Source organism: Dromiciops gliroides, chromosome 1 (genome assembly GCF_019393635.1).
Source record: "Dromiciops gliroides isolate mDroGli1 chromosome 1, mDroGli1.pri, whole genome shotgun sequence".
NCBI classification, from domain to species: Eukaryota; Metazoa; Chordata; class Mammalia; order Microbiotheria; family Microbiotheriidae; genus Dromiciops; species Dromiciops gliroides.
Genome location: NC_057861.1, coordinates 234284381 through 234302638, shown reverse-complemented (window position 1 = coordinate 234302638; position 18258 = coordinate 234284381). Strand labels below are relative to the sequence as shown.

The 18258-nt window shown below is 40.1% G+C and overlaps 1 protein-coding gene across 2 annotated transcripts in view; it reads right to left on the bottom strand.

The window, feature by feature from the left end:
• The window catches only part of ENOSF1 (enolase superfamily member 1), a 58673-nt gene extending 40779 nt beyond the window's left edge, over positions 1–17894 (bottom strand). Inside the window, exons 1-2 of one of the 2 annotated variants that reach the window (XM_043979213.1) lie at positions 17690–17894; positions 7091–7199 (exon numbers count right to left, since the gene is read on the bottom strand). In XM_043979213.1, the coding sequence (XP_043835148.1) occupies positions 7091–7199; positions 17690–17773 (193 nt within the window). In that variant the 5' untranslated portion in view covers positions 17774–17894. The remainder of the gene's footprint in view (positions 1–7090; positions 7200–17689) is intronic. The other variant, XM_043979214.1, reaches the window with a different exon arrangement.
• Positions 17895–18258: the final 364 nt, after the last annotated feature.

Sequence of the window (18258 nt, the reverse complement as noted above, 5' to 3'; positions counted from 1 at the left end):
GAGTCAATTCTGATGATATTAAGGTTCACTCACTCCCCAATTCCTTTCCCCTCTTCCCCTCCCCTCCATAAGCTTTTTTCTTGTTTCCTTCATGTGAACAACCTCTCTCCAGACCATCTCTCCCCTTCCCCCTCCCCCAGTCTATTTCTCCTATACCTCAACCCTATTTTAAAGATGTCATTATGGGTTAGTTAGGTGGCACAGTGGACAATGCACCAGCCCTGGACCAAGGAGGACCCAAGCCCAAATCCGGCCCCAGACATAAGACACCCCACAAAGAACAAAACATAACATCCCTTTGTATTCAGTTCAGACCTGTGTCCTCTGTTAATTCCTTATTGAGATAGATCTTATGAGTTTGAAGTATTATCTTCCCATGTAGGAATATAAATAGTTTGATCTTTTAATATCCCTCATGAAGTCTTTTTCCTGTTTATCTTTTTATGCTTCTCCATGGTCTTGTATTTGAAAGTCAAATTTTCTATTCAGTTCAGGTCTTTTCATAACAAATGCCTGAAAGTCTTCTTTCTCATTGAAATTCCATGTTTGCCTCTGAAAGATGATGCTTAGTTTTGCTGGGTACGTGATTTTTGGCTGTAGTCCCAGTTTCTTCGCCCTCTGGAATATCATATTCCATGCCCTCCAGTCCTTTAATGTAGAAGCTGCTAGATCTTGCTTTATCCTTATTGGAGCTCCACAGTATTTAAATTCCTTTTTTCTAGCTGCTTGCAATATTTTCCCCTTGACCTGGGAGTTCTGGAATTTGGCTATAATATTCCTGGAGGTTTTCCTTTTGGGATCTCTTTCAGGAGGTGGTCAGTGGATTCTTTCAATTTCTATTTTAGCTTCTGCTTCTAGAATATCCGGGCAATTTTCCCTCACAATCTCTTGGAGGATGGTGTCTAAGCTCTTGTTTTGGTCATGGTTTTCAGGTAGTCCAATGATTTTCAAATTATCTCTCCTAGATTTATTTTCTAGGTCAGCTGTTTTTCCAAGGAGATATTTCACATTGCCTTCTATTTTTTCATTCAGTTGGATTTGCTTTACTGTGTCTTGGTTTCTCATAAAGTCACTAGCTTCCATTTGTTCAATCCTGATTCTTAGGCAATTATTTTCAGCAGACAGTTTTTTAATCTCCTTTTCCATTTGGCTTTTCAAATTGTTGACTTTTTTCTCATGACTCCTGCATTGCTCTCATTTCTCTTTCCATTCTTTCCTCTCTTTCTCTACATCTTTGTTCTATCTCTCCTACTTTCTCTTCAAAGTCCCTTTTGAGAGCTTCCATGGCCTGAGACCAGTTCATATTTTTCTTGGAAGCTTTGGATGTTGGAGCTTTGACCCTATTATTATCTTCTTCTTCTGAGTATGTATTATGGTCTACCTTTCCCCCAAAGAAGTTTTCGATGGTCTTCTGCTTTCTCTGCCTACTCATCCTGGCTTACTATTTCTTGGCTTTTTACTCCTTCTTAAAGTGTAGCGCTGCTTCCAGGACACACCGTTCATGCTATAGCATGGCCCAGAGGGTGATTGGGCTTCTTCTCAGCCTGCCTGGCTTGTGAATAATCACAGCCGCTTTCTCTTTGACTCAGAAACAGAAGTCTGATTGAACTCTGATTCTCTAAGGTCGGAAACTTGGCGTGCTTTTACCCCTCCCCCACTGGGCCACCACCACTCGATTCAGTCCACTGGTTCAGACCCAGGGCGCTTTGCCCCAACTCCAGTAGATACTGCCTCCACTTCACCCCGGCCTACCACCGAACCCCCTCACCAGTCTGTAATCGGAGCCTCAGAAGCTGCTGGTGCTGAAGGCTCTGACATGCGCTGGAAGCAGTGTCCCTGGATGGGTCCGGACTGCGCTGAGCTGTTCAGCCTAGTCAGTATGTGATCAGAATTGCCCTCTTTTGTGGAGAAATAGTCTCACTCTGTTCTTATGTGCATTAGGCTGTTCTGGGTTTTGATTTTTACCCCATTATTTGGGCATGAATGGACGGGTTTATCTGGAAGCTTGTGGGAGTCACAGCCTCTCCTCCACCATCTTGGCTCCACCTCTAGTAAGTGTGTGTTCATGAAATTGATTTTTTTGAACACTAGTGTAAGGCTATATTAATTTCTATTCAATTTCATCTTAGTAGAGTCAGCCAACTCTAGCCTGCTGAGACTATTTTTTGGATCCCATCATTCAATGTATCCCATATCTTTGTGTCATTTGCTAATTTAATAAGCCTGGCATTTATGCTTTATCTAAAACACTGCTAAAAAATATCAACAAGAACAAAGTCTCAAGAATAGGTCCCTGCGATTCTCCAGTAAAAATCTCCTTTCCAGCTGGCACTGAGTGCTTAATAACTTCTCCTTGAATCCAGCTGTTCAGATAGTTCCTAATCTCCTATCACCCTCCTGATGTCATTGGTCCTCTTCCACGGAAGGAAGGATGAACAACAACAATCTCCTGTCTATACTATTATCTAGCACATGTTTCTCCATCTCATGCATAATATGGCATTGCAGACAGAGAACTGGATTTGAAATCAGGCTGACACGGGTTTGAATCAGTACTTACTAGCCTTATAGCTATGAGCAAATCACTTAACCTCCCTGATCTTCAGTTTTGTCATCTGTTAAAAAAAAAAAAGATAATATATATAGTACCCACTTCACAGGGTGTTTTTTGTTTTTTTGCAGGGCAATGAGGGTTAAGTGACTTGCCCAGGGTCACACAGCTAGTTAAGTGTCAAGTGTCTGAAGCTGGATTTGAACTCAGGTCCTCCTGAATCCAAGGCTGGTGCTTTATCCACTGCGCCACCTAGTTGCCCCCACAGGGTGTTTTTCTTAAGGCTTAAAAGAGATGATGCATATAAAAGTATTTTGCCAACATTAAATAATTATATGGGGTGAGCCAAAAGTCACGAAGGGGTCTGATGTTTTAATAACTTTTTGAAAATTATTTTTAAATAATTTATGCTATTTATGCTATTAACCCTTCATGACTTTTGGTCCACCCTGTATAAATGTCAGTTATTTTCATTGTTGTTGTCAAGTGCTTTGTTAAAATCTAGATACTCTCTATATATGATGTTCCCTTGATCACAGGATCAGAGATTCAGAGCAGGAAGGGGCCGTAGAGTCCATCCTGTTCAAACTCTTTATTTGATAATCAAGAAACTGAGACCCAGAAAGAACAATCCACTTGACTGAGTTCATACAGTTAGTAGACAGCCGACTAAATAAAGGATCATAAAGATCAATCCAGTAGATGGAATCTCTGCACTCTTTCTTTTTGAATGAATGGAAATCATACAGCCATAAGAGGACTTAGGTCTGAAACGAACCACGGAGTTGGTCTAGTTCAACCCCCTACTTTTGCAGATGAGGAAACTATGGCCCACTGGGGTAAGTGACTTGCCTTAAGTGGAACTGGTAATAAACAGAAAAAACGGGATTCAAGCCCAAGTTGTGTGTCACCTTTGTTCACCATGTTCTTTTCCACTATACCATACTCTATACTTGTTTACTCCTATTAGCGTTCAATAGGGAGCAAGTTTGGTCCTGGCAGTGCGTAACATCATTCATAACGGCTGTTGTGATATTTAGGATCAGAAATCTGTAAAATTATTAAAATTAGCTCCATAATGGGGCAGCTAGGTGGCACAGTGGATAGAGCACCAGCCCTGAATTCAGGAGGACCTGAGTTCAAATGTGACCTCAGACACTTGACACTTACTAGCTGTGTGACCCTGGGAAAGTCACTTAACCCCAATTGCCTCACCAAAAAAAAAAAAATTAGCTCCATAAGCTAGGGCAAGTGGCATTGAGAAGCTTAATATGTTTATATGTATAATCCAAAACATTTCACTAAGGATTCATAACACTGAGTCACCCAAAGACATGATGTATTTAATTAGTATTTTCAATATGCCAAGTTTAAAAAAAATATTACTTTAAATTCAACCATTCTACTAATGATAAAAACACACAAAAGGCCAATGCCTAAGACATTTCAAAAAGATCCCAGAAGTGAACACTAGATTTACTAGTATTAAATGATTTCCAAGAGGAAATCATTCATGTTGAAGGATGGAGTTATAAACACCAGATATTCTACCACTTTTAACTAAAAGCAGAGCTTGAAGACATATTTGTTTATGAACACCATCTTCCAACATTAGCAAGGAAATAAAGCCAAATCCTACTTAAAACAAACAGTCCTAAGGAGATGCAGAGAATGGAATCAATATGAAATAAATACTTTAATTAAAGTGAATAGAATGATATCAAATTATCGGATCAAAATGGCACAGAAGATAGAGCGCTGGGCTTGGAGTCAAGATGATCTGGGTTCAAATCCTGCCTTATGACATGACTAACTTTGTGACCTTGGGCAAGTTACTTAACCTCTCTGAGCCTCAGTTTCCTCATCTGTAAAATGAAATGACTGTATAGCTTTTAATATCCCTTCCAACATTATAATCCTATGATCTGAGCCTCAGCTTCTTCATGTGTAAAACAGGGGCAATATCTATGGTACATATCTTACAAGGTTGTAACAAAGTTCAGATAATAAATGCAAAGCACTCTTTGTAGACTTTAAAGCACCTGAGTCAATTATTATGTGAGATATGTAGCATACCCAGAGTGAATATAAGAAAAGAGTCCAGAGTCCTGGAGTCCAGAGGACCTGAAATCAAATGCAGCTTCAGATACTTTTTTTTTTTTTTGAAGTGCAATGAGAGTTAAGTGATTTGCCCAGGGTCACACAGCTAGTAAGTATCAAGTGTCTGAGGCAGAATTTGAACTCAGGTCCTCCTGAATCCAGGGCCAGTGCTTTATCCACTGTACCACTTAGTTGCCCCCAGCTTCAGACACTTATAAGCTGTGTGACCCTGGGCAAGTCACTTAACTTCCATAGCCTTTAAAAAAAAGAAAAGGCTCCTACAAGGTATTCTTGTTCTTAAAACAAACACAAGAATTAAAACAATGGTCCTAACCTGAGGTGCATGAATTTATTTTTTAAAAATATTTTGATAAATGTATTTTAATATAGTTAGTTCCTTTTGTAACCATATATACAGATAGATCTATCTACCTATGTACCTATCTACCTACCTATCTATCTATATCTTATTTTATGCATTTCAAAACATTATGGTGGGAAAAGAACCCTAGGCTTTACCAGATAATAATGGTATCCAAGAAACAAACAAATAAAAAAAGGTTAATCTAACCTTGTACAATATATTTGATTGAACTAAATAAATGCAACCCTAGATTTGCAAATGAGCTGAGTTGGCCCTTTCAAGAGCTCAAAGGGCTCCTTCCTTACTTCTGACTCACAACTGAATCCTTCTCTTCCTCAGAGAAGCAGCTTGGGCATCTTTTTCCCCAAACTCCCTTTATTAAACTACTTTGTATACACTTGGATTTATTCACTTCATATTTTTGCTCTCTGTACTTGTTATCTTCCTCATTAGAAAGTAAGTTCCCTTCCCATGGGGACAGTTTCTTTCTTTGTATCCTCAGGGTCTGTCAGTAGTGTCTGGAATACAGTAGACACTTAATAAATGCTGCCAATTGAAAGACTGAGGTCTAGTCTTTCATGTGGTTATCTGGCTATCCTTTCAGTTCAAAAACCCTCTGATGTCATATGCTTTCCTGAAAGCAGATTTTAAGGGGGGGGGGGGACGGGAAGAAAGGACTAGGGAATTAGGGATTAAGGAGAAAAAGGACACAGGACTTTAGAATTTTGTATGAGGTTAACCCCATTTATTGCTCTGTGGTTTCAAGTCAGCTCACTTTGGAAACTGCATTTACAGTGTCAGGCCATTAACAGACATACCAGATACTGTGGTCAATTGTTCATTCCTTCCTAACAACTTGGTCTGAATGGAAAGAGTCCTGGGGTGTAGGTGAGGAGACCTGGGGTTCTGCCCAGCTCCACCACTCAATAACCACTTGGTGACTTAGTTTCCTCATTTGGAAGATGAGAGGCATGGGAGGATGCAAGGATCCCTTCTGGCCTAAGCATTCTATGCTTCTACAATACTACTCTATAAAGGGGTCTTGTTCCTCAAATGACATTCACTCTTTGATGGACTAAGATATGCCCTAGATGTAAGAAACAGAGGCTTCAGTAGAGAGAACTGAGGTAGGATACAATCTACTTTACTTTCTAGAAAGACCTGTAGTTATTTCTTTTCTTTTCTTTTTTTTGGTGAGGCAATTGGGGTTAAGTGACTTGCCCAGGGTCACACAGCTAGTAAGTGTTAAGTGTCTGAGGCCACATTTGAACTCAGGTCCTCCTGAATCCAGGGCTGGTGCTCTATCCACTGTGCCATCTAGCTGCACCTGTAGTTATTTCTTAAGAGTTCGAAAGTACTGATGAAAAGGTGATTTTAGCCTAACCCCTTTAATTGGAAGATGAGGAAATTCCAGGTCTAAGATTCTGAGGATAAATCCCAATATCAGTGGACTTGAACCCATATTCTGGTATGAAATAGTTTTAAAAGAAAGTAAATGCCTTTACAACAACAATAGCTAGCATTTATATAATGCTTTAAGGTTTCCAAAGAACTTTATAAATATTATTTCATTTAATCATCATAAGGTAGGTACTATTATTACCCTACTTTACAGATGAGGAAACTGAGGCAGACAGAAGTTAAGTGACTTGCCATGGGCCATACAGCTGGTATAGGTGTGAGGCAGGATTTGAACTTAAGTCTTCCTGGTTCCAAGTCCTGCACTCTATCCATTAAGCCACCTCTATTAAAATGATAAACTTTATTGCTTAAGCTTAATTTCAAACCAAGTGACTGGTTAACATTATATTAAAGTTAGCCTCATTGGAAACAATGGGAAAACAGGCCTGGGGAGGCCAGTTTTGAAGCAACTTGTGTGTGGGTAAGAAGGGGAAGGGCCAACTTTCTTTAAAAATCATCCCACTTATATTAAAAAACAAACAAGGCCCAAATGGTATCTCTTTACTTTCTTTTATTTCAAGCTCTAAGAATGTCAAAACATGGTTAAACAAGAACAAAACTGAAAGATGCCCAAACATAACAGTTCTATACCTGGAGAAAAAAAATCAACTTACCAACTTCAGTCCCTTTCCCCAAAGTAAAGGTGATTCCATATCCCTTGAGTCCATCCTTTGCATCTGTCTCTATTATTACGTAGGCAGCAGAATAGTCCGGGTCAGTGTGCTACTTGGAAACATTCCAAGACCCCCCCCCAAATAAAAAAAGTTGGTAATCATAAGTAAATGGAAGTCATATGCAATATAAGTAAGAGCTAGCACAATAACAGATTCATTTGAGTAAATTGTTGGTGATGAAGCAAACGACAATAAAGAGGTTAAGAATGAAATTCCTCCATCGGAGTCTTCCACGATATCTCTCCATTCCAGATTAACCTGGAACCACGCAGAGGTTGTGCCAATGAAACGTTGCCTCTTTTGGGTCTTACAAAGTGACAAAGGCTTTGTGTAAATATCAGACAAGGAAGTATTATCTGAGGACCAGCCCAATTTAATTATGAGAAACTTATCACCAGAGGGTGGCTGGCCATCAAGTGATGGTTTTTTTGTTTGGTTGGTTTTTTACTACAGAAACTCATGAAAACATTTTAATAAGGATGGTGGTGGGGATGACCTTCTTCCAAGGAGAAAGTAGCCACACTGTGAGGGAATATTATATTGATCAGTTCGTAGTTGTCAAAAGACAAAATACAAACAGAATGGCATTCCAGTGGATTTTACACCCATGAGTGTTTTCTCATGTCAGACTGATGGATATCCATTTCCTACCTCAGCTCTTTGAGCACATAACCCCACACAAACAATTTCACACTGTACAAACGTCTTTGGAAAGCTCTGAAGGAAAATGCGAGCTGTTTTTACTTGGAACCAAAGTTTATACAGGGAGAAGTACAGTTAGGAAGGGAAATAGGCAGAGAGCTGAAGCTTTAATACAATTCGATTCCCCAAAGACTGGTGCTTTGTTGTTTAGTTGTACTTTTTAGTCACATCTAACCCTTTGTGAAACCAATTGGGGTTTTCTTGGCAACGATGCTAGAGTGGTTTGTCACTTCCTTCTTCAGCTCATTTTAGAGATGAAGAAACTGAGGCAAATAGGGCTAAGTGACTTTGCCCAGAGCCACAATAGTCACTATCTGAGGCTGGATTTGAACTCAGGAAGATGAGTCCTCCTGATTCCAAGTCCAGCACTCTATCCACTTCACCATCTAGCTGCCCCACGGGCTGGTACATTGATTACTAATGAGTAAAAAACCAACAAGCATTGACTAGGCAATAAAGTATGCTTAACACTATTCAAGGAAAATGGGAAAGGTGAACGGGGTAAAGGTAGAGGTCCTGTTGTAATATACACGGTAGCTGGCCTTAAGCAGTTCTGAACTTTGAACTTGTTTTGTAAATATTTTGATACCTATTCCAATATAATTGGCTTCCTTTTGAATCCTATGTATTTTATGTTATGCATTTGAAAACCTTCTGGGAAGGGGTTCATGGACCTTACCAGGCCACTAAAGAGGTCTATAACATACAAAAAGCTTAAGAACTACTGCCTTAAGATTACCATCTAAAGAGAGAGTAAAGACTAACACCTAAAATGCTAAAAAATAGCACAAGACATAGGATATGAATGATGTAAGGACCATGCTCTAGTGATCCAAAAACACATTGCCATTTTCTCCCCCAAGATCTAATTTGTATAAAACTTGTATGTCCTATAATCAGTGTCATTTTTCTGTAAGTACATGTTTATTTTCCTTTCAAAAATATATGCTGGCTCAGTGTGTTCCACATGTTGCAGCAGCCTCTCAAAATGTTACATTTTTTTTTTCATAAGAGCCACATTTCTCCTTGTAATACTATCTATATGACTGCAGATCTTAGAATCCTACAATCTTGGAAGAAGCAAATTAAATTAATAAGTAACTCAAGGAGCCACATAAAAAAAATGGAAGAGGGCAGCTAGGTGGCTTAGTGGATAAAGCACCTGCCCTGGATTCAGGAGGACTTGAGTTCAAATGCAGCCTCAGACACTTGACACTTACTAGCTGTGTGACCTTGGGCAAGTCACTTAACCCTCACTAGCTGGCAAAACAAACAAACAAAATATATGGAAGGCTTAATTAGGCTTCATTGTGCTAGCAAGAAATATAAGAGACCTTATTAAAAAAAGAAGTTCAAATCCAAACAACTCTTAGCTTTAGCCTTGAACCCAGTACAATTTACTTTTTGTCCTTCGAAGTTTTCATTTCTGATTTCTTGAAATACAGCTGTGAAAAGACAGGCTTTTGGAAGTCCACAGTGTTTTCAATGTGGAGCTACTTGACTCCATCTTAAAACTCAAATGACTGGCTTTCACTGAATGGCCAATATCAGCCCCAAACCCAAACCTCCTGGTTTAGGTTTTAATGACTTAGAATAAATGTAAATAGCCCCCTCCCCATTGTTATCTCTGTGATGGTAAACTGAGCCACCTTTCAGGCATCTCTAGACAAGAGGAACAAGAGGAAGAACATTGTGGGACCAAAGGGTAACTAACTAATTGACAAGAACAGTGTATGGAACGAAAATAAGTTTGGATAGAGAAGATGGGAAAACTAGGCAAGAGAAATTAGATTTGAAAAGGTAGAAAACCAGGAGCCACTGAAGACTGTTAAGCAGAGGAGGAACACACAAGTGGTGTCTGTCTGAAGAAGGGAAAGAAACAGAAATGGGTTTGCAATAGTTCTGGTACTATGGGATCCAGCCCAGGGGGTCATATTCAAATAGATACAAAGGCCATTTAATGCTTTTGGGTTTGCCAAGTACTTTCCTTATGTTATCTCAGAGTCACACAACCTTGTGAAGGAGGTGCCATTATTATCTCTTATTTTACAGATGAGGAAATTAAGTTTGATAGAGGTTAAGTGACCTGACCAGGGTCATAAAATGTGTGAGGAAGGATTTTTTAACTTACGTCTTCCTGACTCTAAATTCAACACTCTACTCACTTTACCACCAGCCCAGTCCCTGAAATCCTGGGCAGTTTAAACCCAGAGTCAAATACAGTACTTCAAATTATATTATTCTAAATGCTAATGGTTCATAAAAAAACAAAAAACTCTGCATGGTAGAGTGAGGAAAAAAAAAAGCTAACTATGGAATCAAGAGATTTGGCTTGGAATCCCAGGTCTAACACCTGTATGACCCTGGCTAAGTCACTTATCCTCTGAAACTTTGGCTTCTTGTTTGGAAAAAGAGAATAATAAATTGCATTTACCTCTCCTTCAGGTATGTTGTAAGAAAAAGAAAAACCCAAACAGGCCTATAGTCCAAAAGTCATGAAACTATAAAAAATTATAAAGACACAAACTTGGTATCTCTCAGCAACAGGTCTAACTCTCTCAGGATTTTATGTAAGGCAGGGCCCAGCACATTGCTATTAAATGTCACCTGTTCAGTTGTTTTCAGTTGTGTCTGACTCTGTGACCCTAGTTGAAGTTTTCTTGGCAAAAGTAGTGGAGAAGTTTGCCATTTCTTTCTCCATCTCAATTTACTGATGAGGAACTGAGGCAAACAGGTTAAGTGTCTATGCTTGATTTGAACTCAGGAATGCAGGGACCAATTTTTAATTAGGGAGTATTAGCTAGGCAGCTTGCTGAAATATTGGGGCAAGGAAGGAGACCGGCAGCCTCCCTCAAAACAGAGCAGGATTTATTTAACAAGAACAAACTTTAAAAAACACAAACAGGATCAGTAGGATCAAGGGAAAGGAAATAAAATGGGGAAAGGGAAATTATACAACCTGAACAACACCACCGCCCAGGAATCAGCTGAGAACACACAGCAGTGTCCTGTTGTCTTCCAGCTTCAAGCTAGAATGATGGAAAACCTCCCTTCTTCCCAGCAAACCCCAGGCTGACAACACACAGCCCCCAGCCAATTGGCTGGCCGCTCTGACAGTCACATGACTGCCCTCACTAGGCTTCCAATCATTATAATTTTGCCAGGCCCATGTAGGCATCAGCGAGTGGTGATGATGTGAGGTGCCAGAGCCATGGCAATGGCTACAACCAGGGGGTAGAGCACCGTGCTATTTGCGGAGCCCCAGGCCGGTGCCTGCACCAAGGGTTTTTTAAAATTCTAGCCAAAAGATGGGGTCATAAAAACCTGAAATAACAATTAATTCTTTACAGGAAGATGAGTCTTCCTGACTCTAGCACCAGTAGTCTATCCACTGGGTGACCTAGCTCTCCAATAAAAGGATACACTGAATCTCAAAATTCAATGAACAGGAAAATTTACACACTTACTCTCCTCTGCACCACAATTCAATTTTTAAAAAATAAATCCAATTTCACCAGTGTGGTTATTCCCTCTACTTTTCTTGAGCACACCTGATCAAAAACAGTTTGTGACTTTGGCCTATTCAAACTGGTCTTTGGGCCACCTCAAAGCATCTGCAGAGGTAGAACCTGCCAGGACTTGTTCATGGCTCAAATCCAAAGCACTTTCTGCACCAGGGTGAAGTATTAGAGTAGGACTTTGAAATCAGATTAAATGTACTCTGGGACAGCAAGGATAGGGGAAAGAAGCCATAAAAAGGCAACTTAGAGCCCAAGAGCATATTGGGAAGGGGAGGTGGTACAATGTTTAGCCTTAGTGATGGTGGAAAGGAATGTGGACTGATAATTCATGCTTGTAAAGTAGCTCAAAGTCTGGGAGGAAGAGAGAGATACCTCACTACTCTAATAGGGTTTTCATTCTTGTTTCCCTTTCATTCCCATGGTAGATCCATGGATCTTGGGGGATTAGAAAAAAAACATGGAGACTTGGACCCAACCACTGGTGGTTTGCTTAAGGAAAATCCCGAAAATGATTTCAAAAGAGTGGAGGTTGGCAATGAGGAAATTTTGAAGATTAAAGAGGAATTTCTAATCCTAAATCCTAATAGAGGCCTGAGACAGAATTATTGCTCTTGAAGAACAGGGATGTTTAAAGTATGTTTAAAGGAAGATTATATGACTATAGGTTCTGCTTGGCTGGCTGCCTATTATGTCTTTTAAAAGCCTATGGTCCCTGGAGGGAATAATCTAGATAAGAAGCTATCTAAGACTGGGATGCTCCTTATGTAGAGAAAGCTGACAAAAGCTTCTGTGATTTGATATTGCACTGCTTAGTGACCACGGGCCTGACAAAAGTACATACAGAGGAAGGCAGGTCAATTAAAATATCACCAGATAATAGCAGCAGCTGCACAGCACTGTCCTTCATAAATATGCCCTGGCTACATGCATCTAATTCATACATACTTATGTATGTATATGTCGTCTCTCCTGATAGTCCTGGTGAGCAAGGGATATTTGATTTTTGACTTTGTATCTTCACCACCCGAGTGCCTGGCATAATAGCCACTTAATAAATGTTTGTTGGAGCAGCTAGGTGGCGCAGTGGATAAAGCACCGGCCCTGGATTCAGGAGGACCTGAGTTCAAATCCAGCCTCAGACACCTGACACTTAACTAGCTGTGTGACCCTGGGCAAAGTCACTTAAACCTCATTGCCCTGCAAAACAAAACAAAACAAAACCAAAATAAATGCTTGTTGATTGCGTGATGATTACTACTTCTTTGATCTTGGACAAATAAATCACTTCTCATGTATAAAATTAAGGGATTGGATTATGATAGCCTCTGAAATCCCTTCCTAAGTAGGAAGAGCTGAGATAGTTGAGCAAAACTTATATATGAGAAGTGAGGCTCTCATATCAACCATTCAATCAACAAATCTTAAGCACCTACAATGGGCAAGGCATTGTGTGAGGCACTAGGGACAGAAGTATAAAGAAGGAAGTAGTCTGTACTACCAAGTAGTTTACAAGATCAAGAAACAATATAAAATAATGCCACAAACAAAATTCATCTGGAAAAACAAAACCTCAAAGACATTAAGGGAATCATTGAAAAAAAATACAAAAGAAGGTGGTCTAGCAGTACCAGATCTCAAAACTGTATTATAAAGCACTAATTATCAAAACAATCTGACACTGGCTAAGAAATAGAGACGTGGATCAGTGGAAAAGATGGGTAGAAATTACACTATAGTAAATGATAAACCCAAAGATCCAAGCTTTTGGAAGAAAAACTCCTGGGAAAACTAGAAAACAATATGACAGAAACTAGGTATAGAACAACATCTCATACCATATTCAATAAGGTCAAAATGGGTACATGATTTACACATAAAGGATGATACTATAATCAGATTAAGAGTGCATAGAATCATTTATCTGTCAGATTTATGAGCAGAGGAGTAATTTAGGACCAGAGGGGCAGCTAGGTGGAGCAGTGGATAGAGCACTGGCCCTGGATTCAGGAGGACCTGAGTTCAAATCCAACCTCAGACACTTAACACTTACTAGCTGTGTGACCCCTGGGCAAGTCACTTAACCCCAACTGCCTCAAAAAAAAAATTTAGGACCAGAGAAGATACAAAGAACAAAACAAAATGTAAAATTGATCATTTGATTATATAAAATTAAAAAGGTTTTGCACAAACAAATCTAATGTAACCAAGATTATAAGGGAAGTAGAAAACTGTGAAAGAATTTTGGAAACAAGTATCTCTGATAAAGGCTTCATTTCTCAATTATATAGAGAATTGAGTCAAATTTATAAAAATACAAGTCATTCCCCAACTAATAAATGGTCAAAGGATATGAACAGGCAGTTTTCAGACAAAGAAATCAAAGCTATCTATAATTATATGAAAAAATGCTCTAGATCACTATTGATAAGAGAAATGCAAATTAAAACTACTCTGAGGTATCACCTCATACCTGTCAGAGTGGCAAATTTAGTAAAAACAGGAAATATTGGGTGTTGGAGGGGATGTGGGAAAGCTAGGCCACTAATCCACAGTTGGTGGAGTTGTGAAAAGATCCAACCATTCTGGAGAGGAATTTGGACCTATGCCCAAAGTGTACATACCCTTTGATCCAGCAACACCACTGCTAGGTTTATATCCCAAAGACATCTCCCAAAAGAGAAAAAGACCTATTTGTACAAAAATATAACCCATATCTGTTTGCTTACTTCTTGGAGGGAGGGTAGTGATGGAGGGATAAAATTTGGAACTGAAAACTATAAAATGTTTATTATTTTTTAAAAATAATGCCACGGGGGGGGGGGGGCAACTAGGTGGCGTAGTGGATAGAGCACTGGCCCTGGATTCAGGAGGACCTGAGTTCAAATCCAGCCCCAGACACTTGACACTTACTAGCTGTGTGACCCTGGGCAAGTCACTTAACCCCAATTGCCTCATCAATAATAATAATAATAATAATTCCATGGCATTCAATAAACCCAAAGATCCTAAAGGCTAGGGTGAGGATTTCAACAAAAATTTCGAGGAAAACTGGAAAGCAGTAAGGCAGAAATTGGTTTTAGATCGGTACCTCACACTATATACCACAATATGTTCCAAATTGATACATGGCTTAGATATAAAGGGAAATGTCTTAAACAGATTAGAGGAGCAGAAAAGGATATATCTTCCGTAACTATAGGTATAGGAAGAATTGACCAAAGAAAGAATAGAAAGGATTATAGGAGAGAAAATGGATAACTTTGATTACATAAAGTTGAAAAAAAATTTTGCACATGCAAATTCAATGCCTTAAGATTAAAAGGTATTTGGAGCAGCTAGGTGGCACAGTGGATAGAGCACCAGCCCTGGAATCAGGAGTACCTGAATTCAAATCCAGCCTCAGACAGTTGACACTTAACTAGCTGTGTGACCCTGGGCAAGTCACTTAACCCCAGTTGCCTCACCAAAAACAAAAACAAAAAAGCAAAAAAAAAAAAATTAAAAGGGATTTAGTTTTGCATTAAACTTCTCTGACAATGGCATCCTGTAAGATATATTGGTAATTGATTCAGATATATAAGAACAAGAGCCATTCACCAAGAGATGTGACCAAATAATTTGAACAGGTTGTTCAACATGTGGAGAGGCAAGCTATCAATAACTATATGAAAAAAAAAATGCTTCAAAACACCAATAGTAAGATAGATCAATGCAAATGAAATCAGCTCTGACTTCACAACCATCAGATTGGCAAAGATGACAAAAGAGTAAAGTGATAATTATTAGAGGTTTTATGGAAAGACACTAAGGATACTGGTAGTGAGGTGAATAGGGCTAGCCATACTGGAAAACAAAATAGGACTATACCCCCAAAGTCACTAAACCGTGTATTCCCCTTTATCTAGCAATACCATGACATATACCCTACAGAGATTTTTTAAAAGAGGAAGGTACTCATGTGTACAACATCTTTTTGTTTTAGCAAGAACTAGTTAAGAGTCCCCATGATTGGGGAATAGTTGAACATACTATGTTATATGAACATATTTGGTGAGAGATATGTGGGCAAAGTCACTCAGGAAACTTCCTTCTAGTAATGGGATTAATGAGTGTTAAGAGTCAAAAGGCCAACTAGATCAGCTCCCTCACACCCAAGGTTACATAAATTTGTTGCAAATCTGACACTAGAATCCAGACTTTCTGACCTTGCGTATAGGGCTGTTTACATTGTGCCCTCTGAAATCTGTTAATTAATTTCAAAAATTTTAAATGTCAGCATTTTGGTTAAGAACTTGTAAAAATTACAGGAGAAAAATTATCTTTTGACAACACTATACCCATTCTAAAGAAAAAAGTTATGAAAACCTGGGATTTTAAAGTCAAATTTTAAGGGGGAGCAAAGGAGTGTTTTTTATCCTCCAGAGTAGGAGTAAGAAAACTTAGCTTTTGTTCCTATTCAACTTACTACTACTAATAATAACCCATCCTAACCTCTTTTGCTTATCTTTTCTCATCAATAATATGCCTTCTCCATCTTTCATTGCTCCCTATCTACAAGCTTATTTTCCACTCTCTCTCTCTCTCTCTCTCTCTCTCTCTCTCTCTCTCTCTCTCTCTCTCTCTCTATATATATATATATATATATATATATATATATATATATATATATATATATATATCACCTACATCATTAAAAAAACCCACCACACTAAAAAAACCCAAAAAACCCCAAAAAACTAGGGGCAGCTAGGTGGTGCAGTGCATAGAGCACCAGCCCTGGAGTCAGGAGTACCTGAGTTCAAATCCAGCCTCAGACACTTAACACTCACTAGCTGTGTGACCCTGGGCAAGTCACTTAACCCCAATTGCCTCACACACACACACACACACACACAAAAAACCAACACAAAAAAACACCACCACCAGCAGCAGCTGCTGCTGCAACAAGACCACCTCTGCCTCTGTATCTTTTAATCCTGTGTGACCTTGGGCAAGTCCCATAAATATCTCAGGCTTTTCTCATCAGCAGACAGAAAGGTTTGGACTAGACCTTAGTGTCACAGAACGTCAGAGCTGGAAAGGATCCTACTATTCAATACTGTCTGGGTTCTACAGTTATCTCTAAGCCTCAAGAACTATCTGAACCAACTATTTAGGAAAAGAAGGACCTGAATCCTTTATTGATCTTAAATCGCCCCCACCCCAAACAAACAAACAACAAAAACCACGTGTATATTTGGGGAAATGTCGAAGACTAGGTGTGGGATCTTGGACAAGTCACCCATCTTTGAGATTCGATTTCCTCATCTTTAAAATGAAACTGAGGGCAGGTAGGTGGTGCAGTGGATAAAGTACAGGCCCTGGATTCAGGAGGACCTGAGTTCAAATCTGCCCTCAGCCACTTGACACTAGCTGTGTGACCCTGGGCAAGTCACTTAACCCTCATTGCCCCGCGCAAAAAAAAAAAAAAAAGAGTAAAATGAAACTGAACTGAATGACCTTCCAAATCCCTTCCAGGTTAAAACGCTACATCAATATTCTTAGAGGCAGCCCTTCACACTTTTTTTCTACTTAAAAAAATCAATTTTCTAGTAAGGGCCCGTTCCGCCCCCTTTTATTTTCTATTCATCGCGGTAGTAGCATGGTGGCATGGGTAGAGAGTTGGCAACAGAGTTAGGAAGTTCAAGTTCCTCTCTGACACTTACTGGCAGCTGTGTGAGACCTGGGAAAGCCACTTAACCCTTTAGTACCCAAGCAACTCTCTAAACTGTAAGTTGCAGTTGTTGATTTGCATTGCTAGAAGATTCCTAGTTTGGATATAGTCAAATATGATGATAATACATTTTTTTTTTCAAAGGAAGCCCAGCTGGGGCACATCTTGTAGCTCAATATGAGGAAGAACTCGCTGACAGTTGTCCCAAGTAACATGGCCCTCACACCGCACCAGCAGATACTTAGGGAGAGGTTTGCTGACCGCCCGACTACCTGGTGAGGCAGGTATAGCAGAGATGTAGGACACGGGTAGGGAGCCCAGAAGTTCCCGAAAGTTGGGCAACTTTAGCAAAGAAACGTCACCGTAACCATCGCAAAGGTTGTATGGTTTAGGGAATGCCGCTGCGCCCAAGCCCTGCATCCCGTTCCTGCCGCTCCATCCAGGGTAGAAAGAAGGACGAGATCCCGGGACGACCCTCCCCGTGGGGATACGGACGGCCCTAGGCTTTATCTCGTTAATGACTCGGGGATCGCGCAGGGGGCCAGGCCGGGGAGGGATGGGGGGAAGAGTGCACGAATTTTAGTCGGCAGCCTCCGCTCTTACCATGGCATCCGACCCGTGAGCTCCAAGAGAGGTTGGGAAACGCACGTCGTGGACTGACAGCCTAGTGATGCGGCCCCCAACCATTTTGCTTCAGTTAGTCTCGCTGCGCGCTGAAAAAGAAGTAGAACTCCCTGAGAGGAGGCGAAGAAGAAAGTCCAGAACTTGACCAGCTTATAAACAGGGTGGGAAGAAGGGCTCCCTGGAGTTGATTGGCTGGAGCAACGTCCATCTTCGCACCGCCCACGTTGCACTGTCCCTCCCTGTTCCTTTTCTCCTTTAGTTATGTGGATAGTACAGAGTAAGTTATTGTGAAATATCCAGAAGCGTGATGGGAGCTATCGGCTTCACAAGCTCATGGGAAATGTAGTTCTATTACCCACAGAGCTGGGGACGGCCACCTGCTACTACGGCCCCATGGTGAGACAGTTTCAGTTCCTCTCCAGTCCCGATCCCCAATGATGCTTGAAGTTGCAAAGATGGTCATTCCTTCGGCTCGATGGGTTTTGTCTTCCATTTAAATGCGTATCATACCCCTGAAAAAATAATGCATCGAGGGTTTTTTCAGTAAT